This window comes from Fusarium tjaetaba (assembly GCF_013396195.1).
Source record: "Fusarium tjaetaba strain NRRL 66243 chromosome Unknown NRRL66243_c0000198, whole genome shotgun sequence".
Classification (NCBI taxonomy): Eukaryota; Fungi; Ascomycota; class Sordariomycetes; order Hypocreales; family Nectriaceae; genus Fusarium; species Fusarium tjaetaba.
This window is the reverse complement of record NW_023501394.1, coordinates 8,614-25,276: the sequence shown is the minus strand read 5'-3', so window position 1 is coordinate 25,276 and position 16,663 is coordinate 8,614. Positions and strand designations below refer to the sequence as shown.

The 16,663-nt window shown below is 50.3% G+C and overlaps 4 protein-coding genes across 4 annotated transcripts; 1 reads left to right on the top strand and 3 right to left on the bottom strand.

The window, feature by feature from the left end:
- Positions 1–66: 66 nt before the first annotated feature.
- Positions 67–2,777, bottom strand: FTJAE_8914 (gamma-tubulin complex; the record flags this gene model as incomplete). Its single annotated transcript, XM_037355781.1, has 2 exons — positions 67–2,655; positions 2,706–2,777. 2 exons carry the CDS (start codon positions 2,775–2,777, stop codon positions 67–69), a joined length of 2,661 nt encoding a protein of 886 aa, XP_037203966.1.
- Positions 2,778–3,166: 389 nt separating this feature from the next.
- Positions 3,167–4,512, top strand: FTJAE_8913 (mannosyltransferase; the record flags this gene model as incomplete). Its single annotated transcript, XM_037355780.1, has 4 exons — positions 3,167–3,314; positions 3,364–3,624; positions 3,686–4,304; positions 4,356–4,512. The coding sequence occupies 4 exons, from the start codon at positions 3,167–3,169 to the stop codon at positions 4,510–4,512; spliced, it is 1,185 nt and encodes a 394-aa protein (XP_037203965.1).
- A 269-nt stretch (positions 4,513–4,781) lies between these two features.
- Positions 4,782–5,987, bottom strand: FTJAE_8912 (beta-transducin; the record flags this gene model as incomplete). Its single annotated transcript, XM_037355779.1, has 2 exons — positions 4,782–5,794; positions 5,942–5,987. 2 exons carry the CDS (start codon positions 5,985–5,987, stop codon positions 4,782–4,784), a joined length of 1,059 nt encoding a protein of 352 aa, XP_037203964.1.
- A 1,777-nt stretch (positions 5,988–7,764) lies between these two features.
- Positions 7,765–10,661, bottom strand: FTJAE_8911 (nitrate assimilation regulatory nirA; the record flags this gene model as incomplete). Its single annotated transcript, XM_037355778.1, has 2 exons — positions 7,765–9,520; positions 9,574–10,661. 2 exons carry the CDS (start codon positions 10,659–10,661, stop codon positions 7,765–7,767), a joined length of 2,844 nt encoding a protein of 947 aa, XP_037203963.1.
- Between the last annotated feature and the right edge of the window lie 6,002 nt (positions 10,662–16,663).

Below are 16,663 nucleotides of genomic sequence, written 5' to 3'. Positions count from 1 at the left end.
CGTTTAAGATAACAGTGTGCTCAGAAGGGGTATCATTATATTCATATCCAATCCCAACATCGCGACTCAAGAGTAGCCTGGCCTTTCGTCCCGACAGCCTGTTTGGAACATCTCAGCTAGTATATCCCACTTTGCAGACTGCGCATCGCTTGTAGCTCTGGCAACACTGCGTAAGCCGCCACAAACAAAACGCAAGTGTCTCTCATAATCGGATTTAATCTCCTTGAGCACAGTCATAAACGGCTTGCCCATCTTCAAGGTCCTCGATCTATCCCCCTCCCCATCGTCCTCTTCATCACTGCTATCGACGTACTTGGACTTCAATCCAGGTGTTCCAGGCGTAGGCGAAAGGTTTCTGGTTGAGAGTCGAGAAAACTGCTGCATCCGCTCTGTCTCTTTTGTCATGTTGACAGTTTGTGCTTGCTCTAGTCTGATGGCCAGGTCGAGCATATCGAGGAAGCATTCTCTGATCGGTGTCAATCTGCTCCCAAGACATGCCTCATCAACAACCTGTTTCAAGAATGCAGCATGAACTCTCATCATGGCATCGACATCGTGAGCCTCTTGCATGTCCTGCCTCATCTTAGCGCAGTTAGGTGCCAAGACCAGCGTCGCAAGATAAGTCTGCAGAGTAGTGCAGAACCACAGGAGGTTATTCCGTAGTGAATAATAAAGAGCACGTTCGTCCCAGTTATCATGATCGATCCAGTAATTCTCCAGGATCTTGCGCTTATGTAGAACATACAAGGCTCTCTTCAATTGCAGGAGAAGAGTAAATATAGCATCGTACTGGGTGTTGCTGTCTTCGGATAGAATCATGCGAATCGGCCATGCCACTCGATAGTTGACTTTTGTACTCGGAAGAACTGACTTGACAGAGTCGCGAGCCTTGAGGAGTGGCACCTTTAGCCCCGTAGGACTGATATATATGGATATTCTCGTCATGTCGACAAGAGTTGTGAATGCCTCTTGTGCCACACTCGTCAGGCTATAGCGGTTGTTCCAGTTAGGATCCAGCGCATCTAGTTTTCCGAACAGGCTGCTAGTCCACGCTTCTGTTGCGGCACCATCAGACATGAAATACAGCCGCTCCATAGCTTCGAGAGCAGACCAGAGTCCGCACTCTTCAAACAGCGTGTTCCTCAGCGTGGTAGAGGATGTGTTGTATTTGGTCTGGATCCATGCATCAAAAGCAGCGTCGAAAAGCTCTGAGAACGGCGCAAGCTCAAGCCCTTTAGGACAAAGCGTATCATAGTGTAGTGGAGGCTCCTGGATCGTCCATTCCGAGCCTGGCGAGATCCAGCGGCCTAATCGCTTCAAGATGACGATGTTTTTGCCAGCATTGAAGATCTTGGCAGCTGCTGGCTGGAGGAAATTAGGGGCATGCAACTTCCCATCGGCCGTCCTACGCAGCCTGAATTGTTCGCGCCAGATCTTGCTAGGTGATACTTGGCTTGGGACCTGTGATACGAAGAAGATCTTGTCACCGGGAATGAGTTTGCCCTCTTCCATCCAGAGCCGAATTGGGCGTAGGTAAACATTGAAGCACTCGACAAAAATGCGTGCCAGAAACTCGTAAACGTCTAGCTTTCCGGATAGTTGCGCCATGCTTGCATCGTCAAAAAGAAGCTCAAGATGCCGAAAGGTACCTTGATTGGGCACGTTCTGTATCTGAGCGATGATATTTGAAAGAGAATACAATGGTTCAAGCGATGTTGCCAACTCTCCCTTGATCGACAATAAGCTGACAACCACAGTGTTCTCAGGCGCAACAAGCCGTGACTCTATACCCGTTGACTTTCTATCTAGATCGTCGAGTCGCTTAGCCACAGTGTCCTGGAGAACCTGAATATGCGATGCTCGTTGTGGCTTGCTGACGAAGTCTCGCAGAATACCCAATTGTCGTCCTGCTTCAGAGAAATAGCTCAGAAGGGCTTTGTGAGTATCCCATTTCAGATGGCCCATCTGAAATGCTGGGTTGACGGTGCCATTGGGTCCAAAGAGTGTCGTATCGAGTCCTTGCAGCATGAACAAAACCTCTCGAACGATCTGGAATTCAGTTACAGGGACTTTTCGAGCATGGCCAGATGCATCTGTGGGCTTTTCTGTCCGCCATCCTTGCGCTCCTCGAATCTCGTGCAGTTTCGTCATATCCTCAGGGCTGGTGATCAGGTCTTCGGCTGTTCGCCCAAGAGGGACATCAGATGGGTTGGTGCTGGCTTCTGATTCACTCTTGGAGTCATCTTCGTAAAGCTCATCATCTGAACTGTCGGTGTATTTTATTGTCTTCCAAATCGCAGGGTCGTCTTCCCACCCATCTTCCTTGGCAATATCCTCCCAACGCAGTTCGAGCTCTGAATCGCTTGGCCCCGTTTTCAGCGCATCTAGGTCGCTCAGTTTTGAGTAATATGTCGGTTGATCTGAGAGTTCTAGTATCAGGTATAGAACTTCGGGGTGGAAATTCGAGTGTATTTGTCGGAGCTGCTCCCGGCGCTCGATGAGCGCATCAGCAAGTGCATCTCGGCCATTGACGCGGAATCGCTCTTCCAGACCGTCCAGCTGGTGTTCGACTTCGAATTGATTCGTTCGCAGGTATGGATGCGACTTTAGTCTTTGCAAAGCAGCGTCACGCTGGGCCTTGAATCGAGGGTTTGTCTGAAATCATGAATACATATCCCCAAAGATGTGATGAAGAGAGGTCATACCTCAGCTGATGAGCTAGTAACAGCCTCAACGAGCTCCCCGGTGAGAGCACCCAGCCTTGCAGCAAATGCCATGGTCGTCTCTCATGTCTCGCGCGGTATCATGTTAAATGGCTGTTGTATCATGACTGGTAACGAATTATTTGGCGGGGGTTTCAGTGGTTGATGGCGCGTCAGTCGCGTCAACAGGGTCCAAGCTCCACTACAACGATAGCTCTTATCAGCGCTGATTGGCTTAGCTTTCGTGACATCAGCTTCAATTATTCGAAACCCCTTTCACATACTTGGAGCTTGAAACGATTCTACAATTCAAGAGACAATTTGCTCTCGAGCTATAAGTTACATCCTTTGGTCGCTATCGCTGTACATTTTCTTTTCCACTCATGGATGTTTGAGCCTCGTCCCCTTCTTTTTTGGCGTTGTAATAACCCTGGTTCATCTGGCGATATCCTGTCGAGCACAACATGACGGTTGCGCGGCCAGTTAGGGCGTTGATCGCCGGCGGGTGTATTCTCTGGTGTTTCTTTCTATGGCAGATATTTGCTCCATCATGGTCGTTAAGAGGTCCCGGTGATCGCTACTCCAATTTTGAGCGGGATCCCATGCTGGATCGTAAGTCGCAAAGAGCATCAACGTCAACTGTTGCTAACTGATATAACAGCTACCGATGAACCAGAAGGAGTGTTACATCGTACGAGTCCGAGATATGCCCACGATGCGAAAAACACGGAGCGCATCGATGCGACGCTATTAGCGCTTGTGCGAAACGAGGAGGTGGATGCCATGGTCATGTCGATGAGGGATCTCGAAAGGACGTGGAACTCCAAGTTTAACTACCCCTGGACGTTTTTCAACGATAAACCTTTCACCGAAGAGTTCAAGAGGAAGACGAGAGCAGCTACGAAGGCGAAATGTAACTACGGTAGGTCCTTGTCTAGGAAGAGGAGAGAGAAGACAGGGGGACATGCTGATACCACAACCAGAAATCATCCCCAAGGAACATTGGGACATGCCCTCTTGGATCGACGAAGAGCTCTTTCAAGAATCCGCCAAGATCCTCGAAAAGAACGGCGTCCAATATGCAAGCAAGATATCATACCACCAAATGTGTCGATGGAACAGCGGTCTCTTCTACAAGCATCCAGCCCTGAAGGATATTCGCTACTACTGGCGTGTCGAGCCTAACGTGCACTTCTTCTGCGATGTTGACTACGATGTCTTTCGCTACATGCACGATAACAACAAGACATACGGCTTTACCATCAACCTATATGACGATCCCAAAACCCTACCTTCGTTGTGGCCCGAGACAGTCAAATTTCTTGCTGAGCATCCTCATGCAATCCACGAGAACAGCGCCGTAGCTTGGGTCACCGATGATATTCGTCGGCCTTCCACAAATAGAAAGGCTCAGGGGTATTCGACGTGCCATTTCTGGAGTAATTTTGAGATTGCGGATATGTCATTTTGGAGGAGTAAAACTTACGAGGACTACTTCAACCACCTCGATCATGCAGGCGGATTCTTCTATGAGCGATGGGGTGATGCTCCAGTCCATAGTATTGCCCTCGGTCTGTTTGAAGACCAGAGCAAGATTCACTGGTTCGTATTCAACCATTCTTCCACATACAGGAGACTAACAAAATGTGTCAGGTTCCGTGATATTGGTTATCAACACATCCCCTTCTTCAACTGTCCCAACTCACCAAAGTGTAAGGGCTGTGTAACTGGCCGTCTCACTGATGGTGAGGCCTGGCTGCATCGAGAAGACTGTCGACCCAACTGGTTCAAGTACGCTGGTATGGGCTAACAAGTTTTGTCTCCTATAACATTTTGACAATATTTGATGCATAGAAAGGGGTACAGAGTTTTTATTTCTGGCAATTTTGATAACGATTTGGCGCTGGTAGGAAGCTATTAATGTTCAAGCAAGCTGCAAGGGGGTATCATGATGGACAATATCTTGTCTGTACGAATTGGAAAACGCTTTTGATGATGATGTATTAGATTCGAGAATAAACAAAGACGCTATCTCGCTTGATCTCGATCTTGAAAGTAATGGGTATAATAGATAGATGTCTACAAGGCTCCGTAGACCGTCACCACGCCTGATGTTCCACCAACGCAGAACTGATCTCCCCAACCATCCTCCCTCCACGCCATGCAACTCACAACATTACTCCTCACCTTCTCCTTTCCATCCCGGCCAACAGCCTTCTTCTTTGGTTCAAACCCTTCTGGCCCCCAAGGAACTGTCACTTTAGCCGCCACCTTTCCCGTCAACAAATCCCAAGCCCATATCCTTCCATGTCCGTTAGGTGCAGGCTCACCGGCCATCGCATCGCCAACCACTACGTACTTCTCTTTGCCGCCCAGCAGCGCCTGCAGCTTGACATCTTCGTTCTTCCATCCTGGGTCGGTGTATGCGCGGAGACAGGAGCCATTGTCGCGGTCCATCAGTCGGAGTTTGTTGTCGAGACTCCCGACCAACATGGTGCGTCCATCGCGGGTGAGACTGAGACTCGTAACGGGTGCGCCTATCACATCGGTTGTGACTTTTCCCATGCGGATATCGTAGCTGCGTACACGGCCATCGACGCTCCCTGCGAGGACTTCGGGGCCACGGACAACGAGACATGTCACGGCATCGTTGGCATCGTCGAGAACCTGTATAGGCTTGAAGCTGTTGCTCTTCGTATCCCACAATCTCACCGTAGTGTCAAAGCCTGCGCTGACAATAATAGAATCACCTTCTCCCGCAAAGCTCACACAATTAATACGAGCCGTGTGGCCATGGACGTTACCGCCAAATCGCTTAGTCGTAACAGCAGTGCTCACGTCCCAAAGGAACACACTGCGGTCACCACCAGCCGACACAAACCGTTCATTATCGGCAGCGACAGAGAGGCTCAAGACTTCATAGCCGTGAGCAGCATAAGTCTGAATCAGTCGACCCTGAGGAACAACGCTGTGGCGATCACCAGGACCAGATGTGCTGGGAAATGGGTTGTAGAGGCGGATAGATCGGTCCGCTGAACCGGTGAGGATGTAGGTGCCTGGAGAGGCGGAGTATGCAAGGGCATGGACCGGGCCTTTCAGTGTGTGTGTTAGTGTAAGCGACAGCGCGGCATATGCCTTGAAATTGCTACCAGTTGGTGGGATATGACATGATATGATATGATATGATGGGGTAGATACGCCACGCCTGAAGCCAAGAGAAAATATATGGGGGAACTAACCATTGGCGCCCAAGAGATGAGCAGATGGCTTATCTGGAAACCCCATTGCAGGATATTGATAATTATTGATATTGTCAAGTAAAGAGTGAGAGGAGAGAAGCTCTGACGTTTCTGCGGCAGATGCATGTTTCCAGTGCATTACCTAATCAGGCTAGCTGCATATCTCTATGCAACACGATGATTCTGGATGGATGGACGGTGCTGTAAGGAAAATCGGGCTAATTATACGGATAGCCACACTCCCCCTCCCCTTCAACCCCTCGACCGTTACCTTAGTACATATGTATGTACGAAAAAAAGGTCACTGCAGTGTAACCATAGGCCACCTTGCAGATGCAGAATTTCATGATGATGTACATGGAGAACATGCGAGGTTATTTGGGCACAATAAGTACCTCATATGCCGAGAGGCAAAGCAATCTGTGGTACACGTATGTACGTGTCATGTCGGCTTCTTTTGGCAGTAGACGAGATAGGAAGCTGGTATTAATGAGGTACGTAGATGAGGCTGCGTTGGTCAAGCCAGCAAGCAGTACGTGGTAATTAGTATCGTGATCAAGTTGGGCATCATTTCACAACCAACAACCAATATCTTACGAAATAGAATCTCAATCCCACTGCAGTATTGAAATTACAATGAATGTCCCGGCCTTTGCTGAGCATTCAGCCGAGGTTGCGAAGCGATACCGCCCCCTCCGCCCTTCAGTCAGTTCCACCTCTGTCTGTCTGGACTCTGAGGCCATCAAGAACCACTTACACAACCCACAGCTTCAACGGCCCCCAACCAACAAACCCTCCCCCAAAATTGATGCCGGGATTCCCTTCCCTCGAGTCCGTTCTCATCCGCCTATTTCGCTATCCCGCCAACCAATACTCTGCCAAGCCTCTTATCACAGGCTTCACGCTACCTTCGTGGGTCATTTCCGAGCGCTTGTTCCCAGCATAGCATCCAAATCCTCTGTGCTTACGGAATCCGGTACCATATTCGTTCATGTCTGCTGGAGGATGAGAGGATCCTTCCGAGATACGAGATCGGCACCTATGAGATTGTGTCAGTCATGATCCATATTGTTGCCGCAGACGAATGGCTACCCATTGATGTGAGGAACATGGCATTCGTGTTGACACGAGTTGCAGGGCCTTTGAAAAAGAGACGTCTGGTCGTTAACTGTGGGAACGACACATGGACTTGACAGAGTCTGGCTCTAACATGAGAAGGGCATGTCACAGGAAGATCACGCCGCACACTAGACATGGTCGCATCCATGAAACTGCTCAAGCCCCTTGTCGAAAGCGGCTCCAGACGGTATTGTCTCAGCCTGTAACAACCACTCGAGGAGATTCAGGTTGGTCTGGTCACTCACTGCAAACAGTATTTGCTCCGAAAGTCATCTCATCTTGTGTTCAAGTCCAACAAAGCGTTGGACGTCAATTATATTTCAACAGACGTGGTGTGGACCAGATGCCTAATCATCTTGGTGCCTGCCTGGCTCAAGAACGCTCAGCTCACTCGAGATCAAATCTCAGAGGGTAAGACGCCAGAACTCCTCCCTTTATGTGCGTAATAAGATGTATCATACAATGGGGAATAATATAGAAAACAGTACAAGTCCCTCTATCCGGGAACAAACAAGCGACAAGGCAATCAACTGACTGCTTGTCATCGTATGCTATGTATATAACGCCATGCCCCCCCCAATTCTGATGCCCAACACCATGCCTGCAGTGTCGTCAATGCAGCAAGATGCAAATGATACAAAAACGGTAGAAAATCAGCGTCGTGTGGCCAGTGCCAGATATTTCATGCAATCCGCTTGCTCAAATCATTGTAGATAGTAAATGGTATCCATGTCCCGAGGATACAGCTTCTCCATTGGGCTGTTGATTTGCCAACGAAGAATCTTCTCTTCTTCGCGTCCTTCAGAACTATAAAAGACTCGGTAGCCTTCCATAGGACTGACCGGTTGGCTGCCTCGCTCTCGAATGCGATGCAGCATTGCGAGGCGTCCATCAATCGCCTCTTGCGCGTTCCGCACGTTGTCCCAAATGGCAAACATGGCCTGAACCACTCCCTGAACCATGTGCACATTCTCAATGATGTCACTTAGGTGGGAAAGACGGCCACTTGCTGTGAAAACATCAACAGCTTCCGCCAAAACCATGGCTAGAACTGGCGCAGGTCCACTGAGGACTGTCTGGCCTCCACGATGAAGTCGTAAAAGTGCCTTGGCCATATCCAACACTTGTGTTGCATGTTCATAGCATGTTTGTATGTTGTGAGATGTAACTTGAGGCGAAAGGCGTCCAGCTGCCAGCGTATGGCGGCTGAGCTTGATCATGGCATGGTTGTAAAGAAGGTGCATGGTCAAGAAAGGTCCCAGCTCACCTGCTAGCGCTGCAGACTCAAGGTTCGAAGCGGTAAAAGCCAGCCGGGGAGGCAAGGCGTTGCGCCACTCTTGAATGCGCTTCAGGAGTCGTTGAGATGACTCCAGATCCCCTTCCATCACATTCGCTCGTCGAGCCATCCTATAAATCCGGCATACGTCGTTAGACCAAATGTGTACCATCTGGACTAGGTACGCTGAAATGCCAAGCTCACGGTCTTGCGCCGTAGCAACGCTGGAGACGTAAGGGTTGAAGACAGGAGCAAATCCATCCATCTCACGCTCGAAGCTCTGACCGTCGGCGGGTAGGCGAATATAGATATCTTCGGCGTTGATCATGGCCAAATGATCAGGGAAACGACCGTCAAGGCGCTCTAGCATGTAAAGAGACCAGAAAGTCCTTCTCCTGGCTTCGCAGTACCCAGCCTTGTTCATTCCGAACGGAAAGGTGACTAGGCCGGCTTCCTTTGACTCTTCGATCTCGACGTTCAACTGAAGGCAAGCTGCCGAAGCCACCGCTGCTGAGATCATCTCATTAGCTTCAGATGAGCGGGAAATTGAAATATAGTATAGTGCCAGTAAGACTCTAGTCTGAACCAACTGAATACAGTTGGCTGTGGTGAATTTCTGAGCATAGTGTGCAACAGATGCATACTCAAAAGCGATGGATTTCGGTCCGCCAGAGAGGGCAACACCGACAGCGAGAATGCTGTACAGGATCATCAAGTCCTCTGGCGTTTTGCGGTGCCCTTGGTTTACAACCCATGCCTTGAAGACGTTCTCGGGGATGAATCGCACGATCATGGTGCTGTCGAGGTGGACGAAAAAGTGAGAGATCACCGAACGAATAGACTGGGGATCGGAAAGGGAAGGGTCAGTTCGCCAGGCTTGGTTGAGCACATCTTCGGAAATTCGAGGGAGCTCAATTGCGGGAGGTTGAATGGGGACATGAGATCTGGGAGCCTCAACAGGCGGTAGTGCATGCACTGGCTCACCCATCGAAACGTAACTGTCATATCCCGATCGAAGCCTCTTGTGTGAGCCCGACTCTGGAGACTGGGGACGGATATTAGTTCGTGGCGACACCGGCGAACTGTTCTCGCTCTCATTGGGAATGGTTGGCCCATTCAATGTCCTGACATCGTCAAGCTCAGCCGGTGGTGTCGATGGTGATGTGTTATGCCCTCCTCGAGGCCTAGAGAATGTTAACAAATCTGACTCGGAGTGATTGATCGAAACAGAACTCACGCATTCTTGAATTTGCACACGCGACCAAACTTCTCGCACTGAACGCATCGAGGATAGTCAGGATCGCATTTTATCTTCTTCTCACGGCATGTCACACATGCAATCGCAAGTCGTTTTCTGGGTTTCCCAGCCTTGGTTACACCCCAGTGAGCGTTTACGGCCTCACCATCGATTACGGTCTTGCAGTGACTGCCATCATCGTAGAAGTAGCACATTCCCTCGCCTGGCACTTCAGTGGCCCTGACAAATCTAGGCAAGAAATGTGTTCCAGTCCAGATCTTGGGGCCCAGTCCATCCTTTGAAGGAACACCATCAGTCGCCGTGGTGCTTGGTGTTGGTGGAGGGATTGGAGCTCCTTGTGAAGATCCCTGATCGTTGTAAGTGGGAATCACACGTTCCTTAGGACTTGGAAAGTGAAGCCGAAATTGGTCCTGTGGCGGTCGAAATGAACCATCTCGAGATCCCAGAGAGTACTCAGATCGACTTTCCTGGTGAGCAGGCCATCGACCAGATTGCCCTTCGGTAACTGACTCCTGGCGGACATGTTCGCCGTTGCGGAATCTAGGAGAAGCTGAACCAGAGTAAGACCGTGGGAGGCCATGGGCTGGGTGTCGGTCTGCATCGAATTTGTTGTCGTAGGTGCGTGGTTGTGATAATGAAGGTGACAAAGTGGGCGGGAAGTACGATGTTGAATGATGTCTGTCACCAGATGGCGCACGAGTGCGATCCAGCGGAGATGTAGTGGAATAAGAGTTGTTGTGCTCTGAAAGGGGCGAGTGTGCTGGTCGGCCAGTTGGTGGTGGAGGTCCGAAGATACTACTCAAGGAAGGAAGTTGTTGTCGAGGTGCAGCTTGTGGGGTGGACTCTGGCCTTGATTGTTCACCATTCATCTTCTGATCTGCAGGCATTTCTGTTGTCAGAGACTTGTCATAGTTGTTCATGGAAGGCGATGTAGGAGCTGGCGAGATCCAAGGTCGGTCCGCAGATGAGTTAGTAGAATAGGTCGATGCGCCAGGGCTTGTCGACTCTGGGGGAGTATTTGGGAAAACCAAACGAGGACGAGAATCTATGCTAGGTAAGACACCCATTGAGAGGACTACTCGATATGGCTCGAGTGGCAGCAAAAGAGCATTTGAGGCTGGAGAAACACTGCTGTAAAAGAGATTCAAGGTCGAATAATGTAAACCAGCACCGAATAATTGGTGGGGGAGGTCAGCAATTATCTATCCCCCTCGGATCGGATACAATTATTACACCAGCGGCGCGGCTCTTTTTGGGGCCAGCGTTGCTAAGACAGGCCACCGTAAAAGACGCGGTAGTACCCTAATACGGATAGCCCAAGACCAGGAACAAGCTGGTCTAGGAAAGGGAAAGGAGGGGATGTACCAATCCTAACACGATCCAAACTGTCGGGTTGGGCGTGATGGTTTAAGACTAGGAGAAGTCTACCAGAGTTGTCGGCCGATCCTCGCCAAGTATACGTTGTTAGAAGTCACAAACGTGCAGAGAAAGTGAAAGAAAAGCCTCCATCTGTTGAAAACCCAAGACGGTTGAAAAGTGATATAATCGACAGAGTTACCAACTCTCAGCATTGGCTGGTTGGCGATGACCGCCAACCGCTTGATTAACGACCGAAGCGCCTCCTCGTGGTAGAGGCGTGGGCGTGGACACTTTTGCTGGGCGTGGCCTTGGCTCCTTAGATTTGCGACAAGACGGATCAAAGAACGCCCAACGGAGGTATCCATCCCTGTCCCAAGTCTCTCAATCCCAGTCCCCCAATCCCGCCACGCGAAATGCGAGTCCCGGAGCGCCTCGTTAGAGGTGTGCCGTTGCCCACACGTGTACGGTGAATATCTGTGGCCTTATTTGCATGGGACATGATGGGTCCCCAGGCTTGATGACTTGCGGATACTAGCGCAGATGTCGAGCGATCCCAGGCTGCTGGCCATCGACGCCAACGGCATTGTGGGTACAGTACATGACATGGCGTGCGAGCCAACCCAACGGCTCTCGTACACCCCTAAGCAGTCCAGTGCTTGACGATGATCCTATGTATCTGCAAGGATAGAGGCATGGGTTGCCGGGCACCGGGGGACGGGGCCGGGTGGGCGTGGCACGCCGATTTCTGGGAGTGTGTGGCTGATGGATATCCAAGGCCCAGATTAGCAGACGCTGGCGTTACGGCAAGCGGGTTGTGGGTGATTGTGGATGAGCTCCATCATGCCGCGCGCGACACAAGCCAATCTTCAAAAACGGGGTGTATTTCAGCCAGAGGGCTCTCAACAAGAGTCAGGGAACCCGCCAAGGGGTGACGCCTTGCGTCAGCAAGATCCCTGATTCAGATTAGGAAACGGGAAGTAAAACCCAGGATAAGCAGTTGAGTAATAACATGTGTCGAAACGATACAGTTCCATCGCAAATTTGTTCAATTACCCAGGCTAACAATGCCTCAACACCTTCCTCCCTTGGTAGCCAGGAGAGAGACTAAATGAACCAGGGTCTGCTAGGAGAGTTCCTGTGAGTCCGTCTAGAACTTCAGCTCTTCCAGAAAGATATCCTGGTACGGGCGGCCGCCAGTAGCCGCGCTTAAACGCTCGAAACACTTTTTTTTAAAGTAAATAAAGTTTATATCGAACTCTTTTTCCCACTCCATGTCGTGCAACGCAAAACAGTGAAGGACCGTTGGCCTTGGCACTCTGTCAGAAAGTCCCGTGTGGCGTTGGGTGAAGACTTTGATCGCTCAGTATTGTGGCGGGTGGTAGAAGTGTATAAGCATGTCACACAGAAATACTTGGCTCCTGTAAGCCCTGCTGTAACCCGACTCCTCACAGCCCTCACATATGCCATGCATGTACCGGCAGGGCACGGGTATGTAGGCAGAGTGCCGTGAACGAACAGAGGAATCGCCGGGTTTCTGAAGACCCCGCTGGAAAGCATAAAAATAAGCAACAGGCTACTTCAAATCAGCCAATATAGTTGAGTACTTCTAGCTCCATAAAAGTGCTCAAGGTAGTAATCAATTTCTCAGCAATAATTGGGCAGGAGGTGGATTGTTGTCTGTCGTGGCCATAGCTGCGCGAATACCGTCACAGTAAATGAATCGCATTGACCTCTGCGTGTACCCGGAATCACGCCTGTGACAGTATGAGTAGTCGAGTCAGGAAGTCAATAACGGCATATATTGACCCCTGAAGCTCAGTCCGTCGGACTCCTATGATCCCACTGTTGACCCAAGTGCGGCGTCGTTTAGCGGCTTCGTCTGGACTAATGGATCTATACCACCTGCAGCTTGGGGTAAGACGCTAGAAGATGAGCGAACATTCAACGTCGCGAATGCATTATAAATTATCGTGAAGCTGGATTGGTGATAATGATTTGACGGAAACGATAGAATGGTTTCAATACCGGATCGCCGAGCAATCCTGGTAGACTATAGACAATCCGAAGCTGTTCGCCCAGCTTGCACAGCCGTCGTCAGAATTGTGTATGGCAAACACGGGTACTTGGCAATTCAGCCTTTCAGGTACAGAAATGCCACACCTTCGGAGCGACGAGCTCATGATCCGGCTCGTATACTCGGGTAGGCGGGAAGGCTGACAGTCAGCCAGTATCCGTTGTTAAATGGTTCAATATCTGCATCATTTCGTAATCCAAACAGCGCGAGAATGATATATGAACCGCTTTCAGTAAATATTGCGAGCGCCTAGGGTGACAGTTGGAAATTAAGCTTGCCAACCAGTGGCTTGAGAGGTAGGGAATTGATTCTTAGACGCAGTGATGGACTTGTCCAAGGAGCGCTGCGGTGGATAAAGCGCTCGGCATACCCAATTAAGAGACCCAACCTGAGATTGTGCTGGCAATAAGATGAAATGCCAAGCCCTATAACACGGGGGGAGTGCTCGCGGGCTCTGATGATGCCAAATTTGGCAGGCTGCATAGGACTTCCTGGTTATAAAACGGTGAGCTGGAGCAACCGAGGTGCTGATTTGATGGCATGAGGATCTTCCCATGGTAAGACCTTTGGTAGCGATAGTATGCAACTGTCCTTAGTGTATCATGCCACTCATCATGAGAAAATCCAACTCTGAAAAGCATCGAGGCTCTATTACCTATTTGCTTAATTGTTGGATATTATGCGCTCACCCCCTGATGAATGATTGTGATTGTGATTCTCGGTCGGCTGCCAAAGCTCATGTCGATCTCCAGGGCGGGACAAATAGACTTTGCACCAGATTTACAGAGCCGTCGTTGCGGCACCCGTGGTTCTATCGACAGCTTCCTGGGGAGATTTGCTTTTCGCGCAGTGCCGGCCATGACCCTAGGTTGCAGGTCCCCGGATCCATGGATATGACGTCTTGGCCGCGTGCGGCACATGGTCCAAAGGAGGTGTGGCATGTCACGGCAGTCGTACGATCTTTCGACGCTAGTCCGTACTGGCGCCTCATCGTTTCGCCGTCATTCCAACAGTGGGGCAGGCTCGGATATATGTAGGCGTCCTGGGGCGTTGTGGGCGTGCTCAATAGCGTCAGAGAGTGTGGCTGTCCATTCCGGTAATTGTCAACAGCATCTTGGTATTACCGATAGCCTTGCCGTGACTGACTATGCCTACCTATCTAGTTAAGTGTGGTAGCTAAGTTAGCAGAAGTCCCAAACGCATGTCGCACCGTTATGTTCGGCGAAACGAGCGAACGACATGTAAACAGATAGGGGAAATTCGAATGTGTGTGTAAGCCATGATGAAGCAAACCCGAGAGAATGGATTGCTCCACTCCGATAACACCCTTTGGCGGAAATAAAAGTATCATATTGGGAAACTTGCGAGCTCAAGTCCGTAAAGTCCGCGTATCCAGAAAGCCTGCATGTCTCCCTTGGAAATTGGCAAATCAACGAGTTGGGAATGGACGGTCGTTCGATGGCGATTCGAATTTTGTTGTTTCATGTTTGGGACAAAGCGTAAGCCACCAACACATGTCATCGAGAGCCCAGGTACAAGTGCAAGTGCAAGTGTACGGAGTAAGTGCATTTCACTTGGGTTAGGCGAGACAGTTGCCAGTTACCCTTTGAGGAAGGCACTGCTACCAATCACGGCAAACCATGCACCCTGCTCTGCCGGGCTGGATCTTTTCAGTCGGCAAGGTGCCTTCCAAATTGACTTCCACTTCCACTACCGACGATTTCTGCACCTGCCAAAGATTCGGGTAGCACGTGCCACAAAGCTATGAGGGAAAATTGATACAGGGATGCATCGTGAAGCTTTCTATTAAAGTTCCGACGACATGCGTACATATTTTTTCACGTTGGGCCGAATATATTCGGGCCATGGTCAGAGTTGTATCGCTTCATACGGATCCATATGTCGACCAGGTACAGTCCAGCCGGTAGGTTGCTTACACCGAGGTGGATTCGACGCGACGTCGCTTGCTGCAATGAACCACCAGAAACACGGCTCAGATATCGAGGCGAGACGCACAGATAGGCAAAGCTCGTTGGACAAGATACGCACTAAATCGAATAATTACCGGGCGCATATGCGATTGAATCATCTTTGATTCTGCACTCATACCAGATGGACTGGAAATCACTAGGCTCGACTGAACAGTAGGTCACCGTCAACCTGTACCATAAGCCGCTTGTCAAGGAGTGCTCCAATGCAAACAAGGGAGCACTTCCTGGCGCCCGCTGGCGTCGGCCGCTGGAGCATGGGTTCAATCAAAGCACAGGACATGATAGGGCCTCGGTAATCTGTCTGTGCGAAGAAAAGCGTGCGTAGTACGTACCCTCTCGGCTACCGACGAATACCCTGCCCTGCTAGAACGAGCTGTCAGATCAGTGATCACTCATCAAAAAATCAATCTCTCCTCCTTCTGCAGAGGCTTCTACCCCGGATCCACTACCGTGTCGCGGATCGAACATGGGGCCCAGGCAGGGTATCTTGTTCGACTGCCTAATTCAGCTTCATCTCCGGCCTCTACCCGCCAAAAACACTGGCCAGTGCTCTTTTTCTCTTAACCTTTCCTCGCTCTTTGTTTGTCGCTCGGCCGAGTCCCAAGAGGACCGCATTGCTCTCCTCTTCCCTGGCTTGGCACCTCGCTTGTCGCTAACAATGCTGTAACGTTGACGCCCAGTCTGTAAAGATGGTTTCAGCTCCAGGTAGCATGGTCACGATGGAAAAGATCAACAATATTAAAACCAGATATTTCGGTTCACAGAAATTTTATCCCCGCTAGGGAGCGCCTCACTACATACGTTGACAGTTGGCCTTCGTCATCAGCGCCACACGCCCAAAGACATAAGACATTGAGTCTTGGCTCTCCTGAGATGCCACCGCTGTGCTGTACGAGGCCGTATGAGGGGTTTAAGCCCCCAAGTGCCCCTCATTTCAAGGCTGCATTGAAAGTACGGTGGCTTTACCGTACAACAATAACATGGAGAGGATTGCCATCTAATCTCGTGGTGGACAGCATTATCACAAGAAGTACGGATAAGTATTCCCTGATACAATTCTTGCGCCCGTCATAAGATTTTAAAGTCAGTGTCGGACATCATAGACACCCCAAGTCGACTTACACTACCACTCTCATCCAAGGGTAACTGCCGCTAACCAGGGATGCCAAGCGGATACCAGGATGTTCGGACCAACGTAACGTGGGCGCTAGGGTTCAAGGGGTGAGCGCAGCCTCCAAGCAACGGCTCTTGACAGAAGATGCACACTGGTGTGAGGTTAGTGTGACCTCCCTCTCCACACCGTTGGGCTCGTCGCTCACTTCTTTCTCTCTCGGTCCCGACGGGAGCGAAAGGAACCTATCTTGACTCGGCATTTCGCAGCCACACCAATCACATTGCAGGCTCATCGCCTAATATGGACAAAAGAGTTGAACCTCAAGAGCTAGTTCAAACTGGTGCCTACACACAAATGTGTGTCAGACGAAATCAGATTGAGCTTCAGGGTGCAAGTTGTAACTTGCCTTGTCAACGAAGCTGCCACCACATGCGTGGCTCCCCAGTGTGTCGTGGTATCATCAACCTGGCCCATGTCCAGCCTCCCTGGGGTACAAGCTCGCTCAAACGGAATGGCCCCGTTATAATCCAA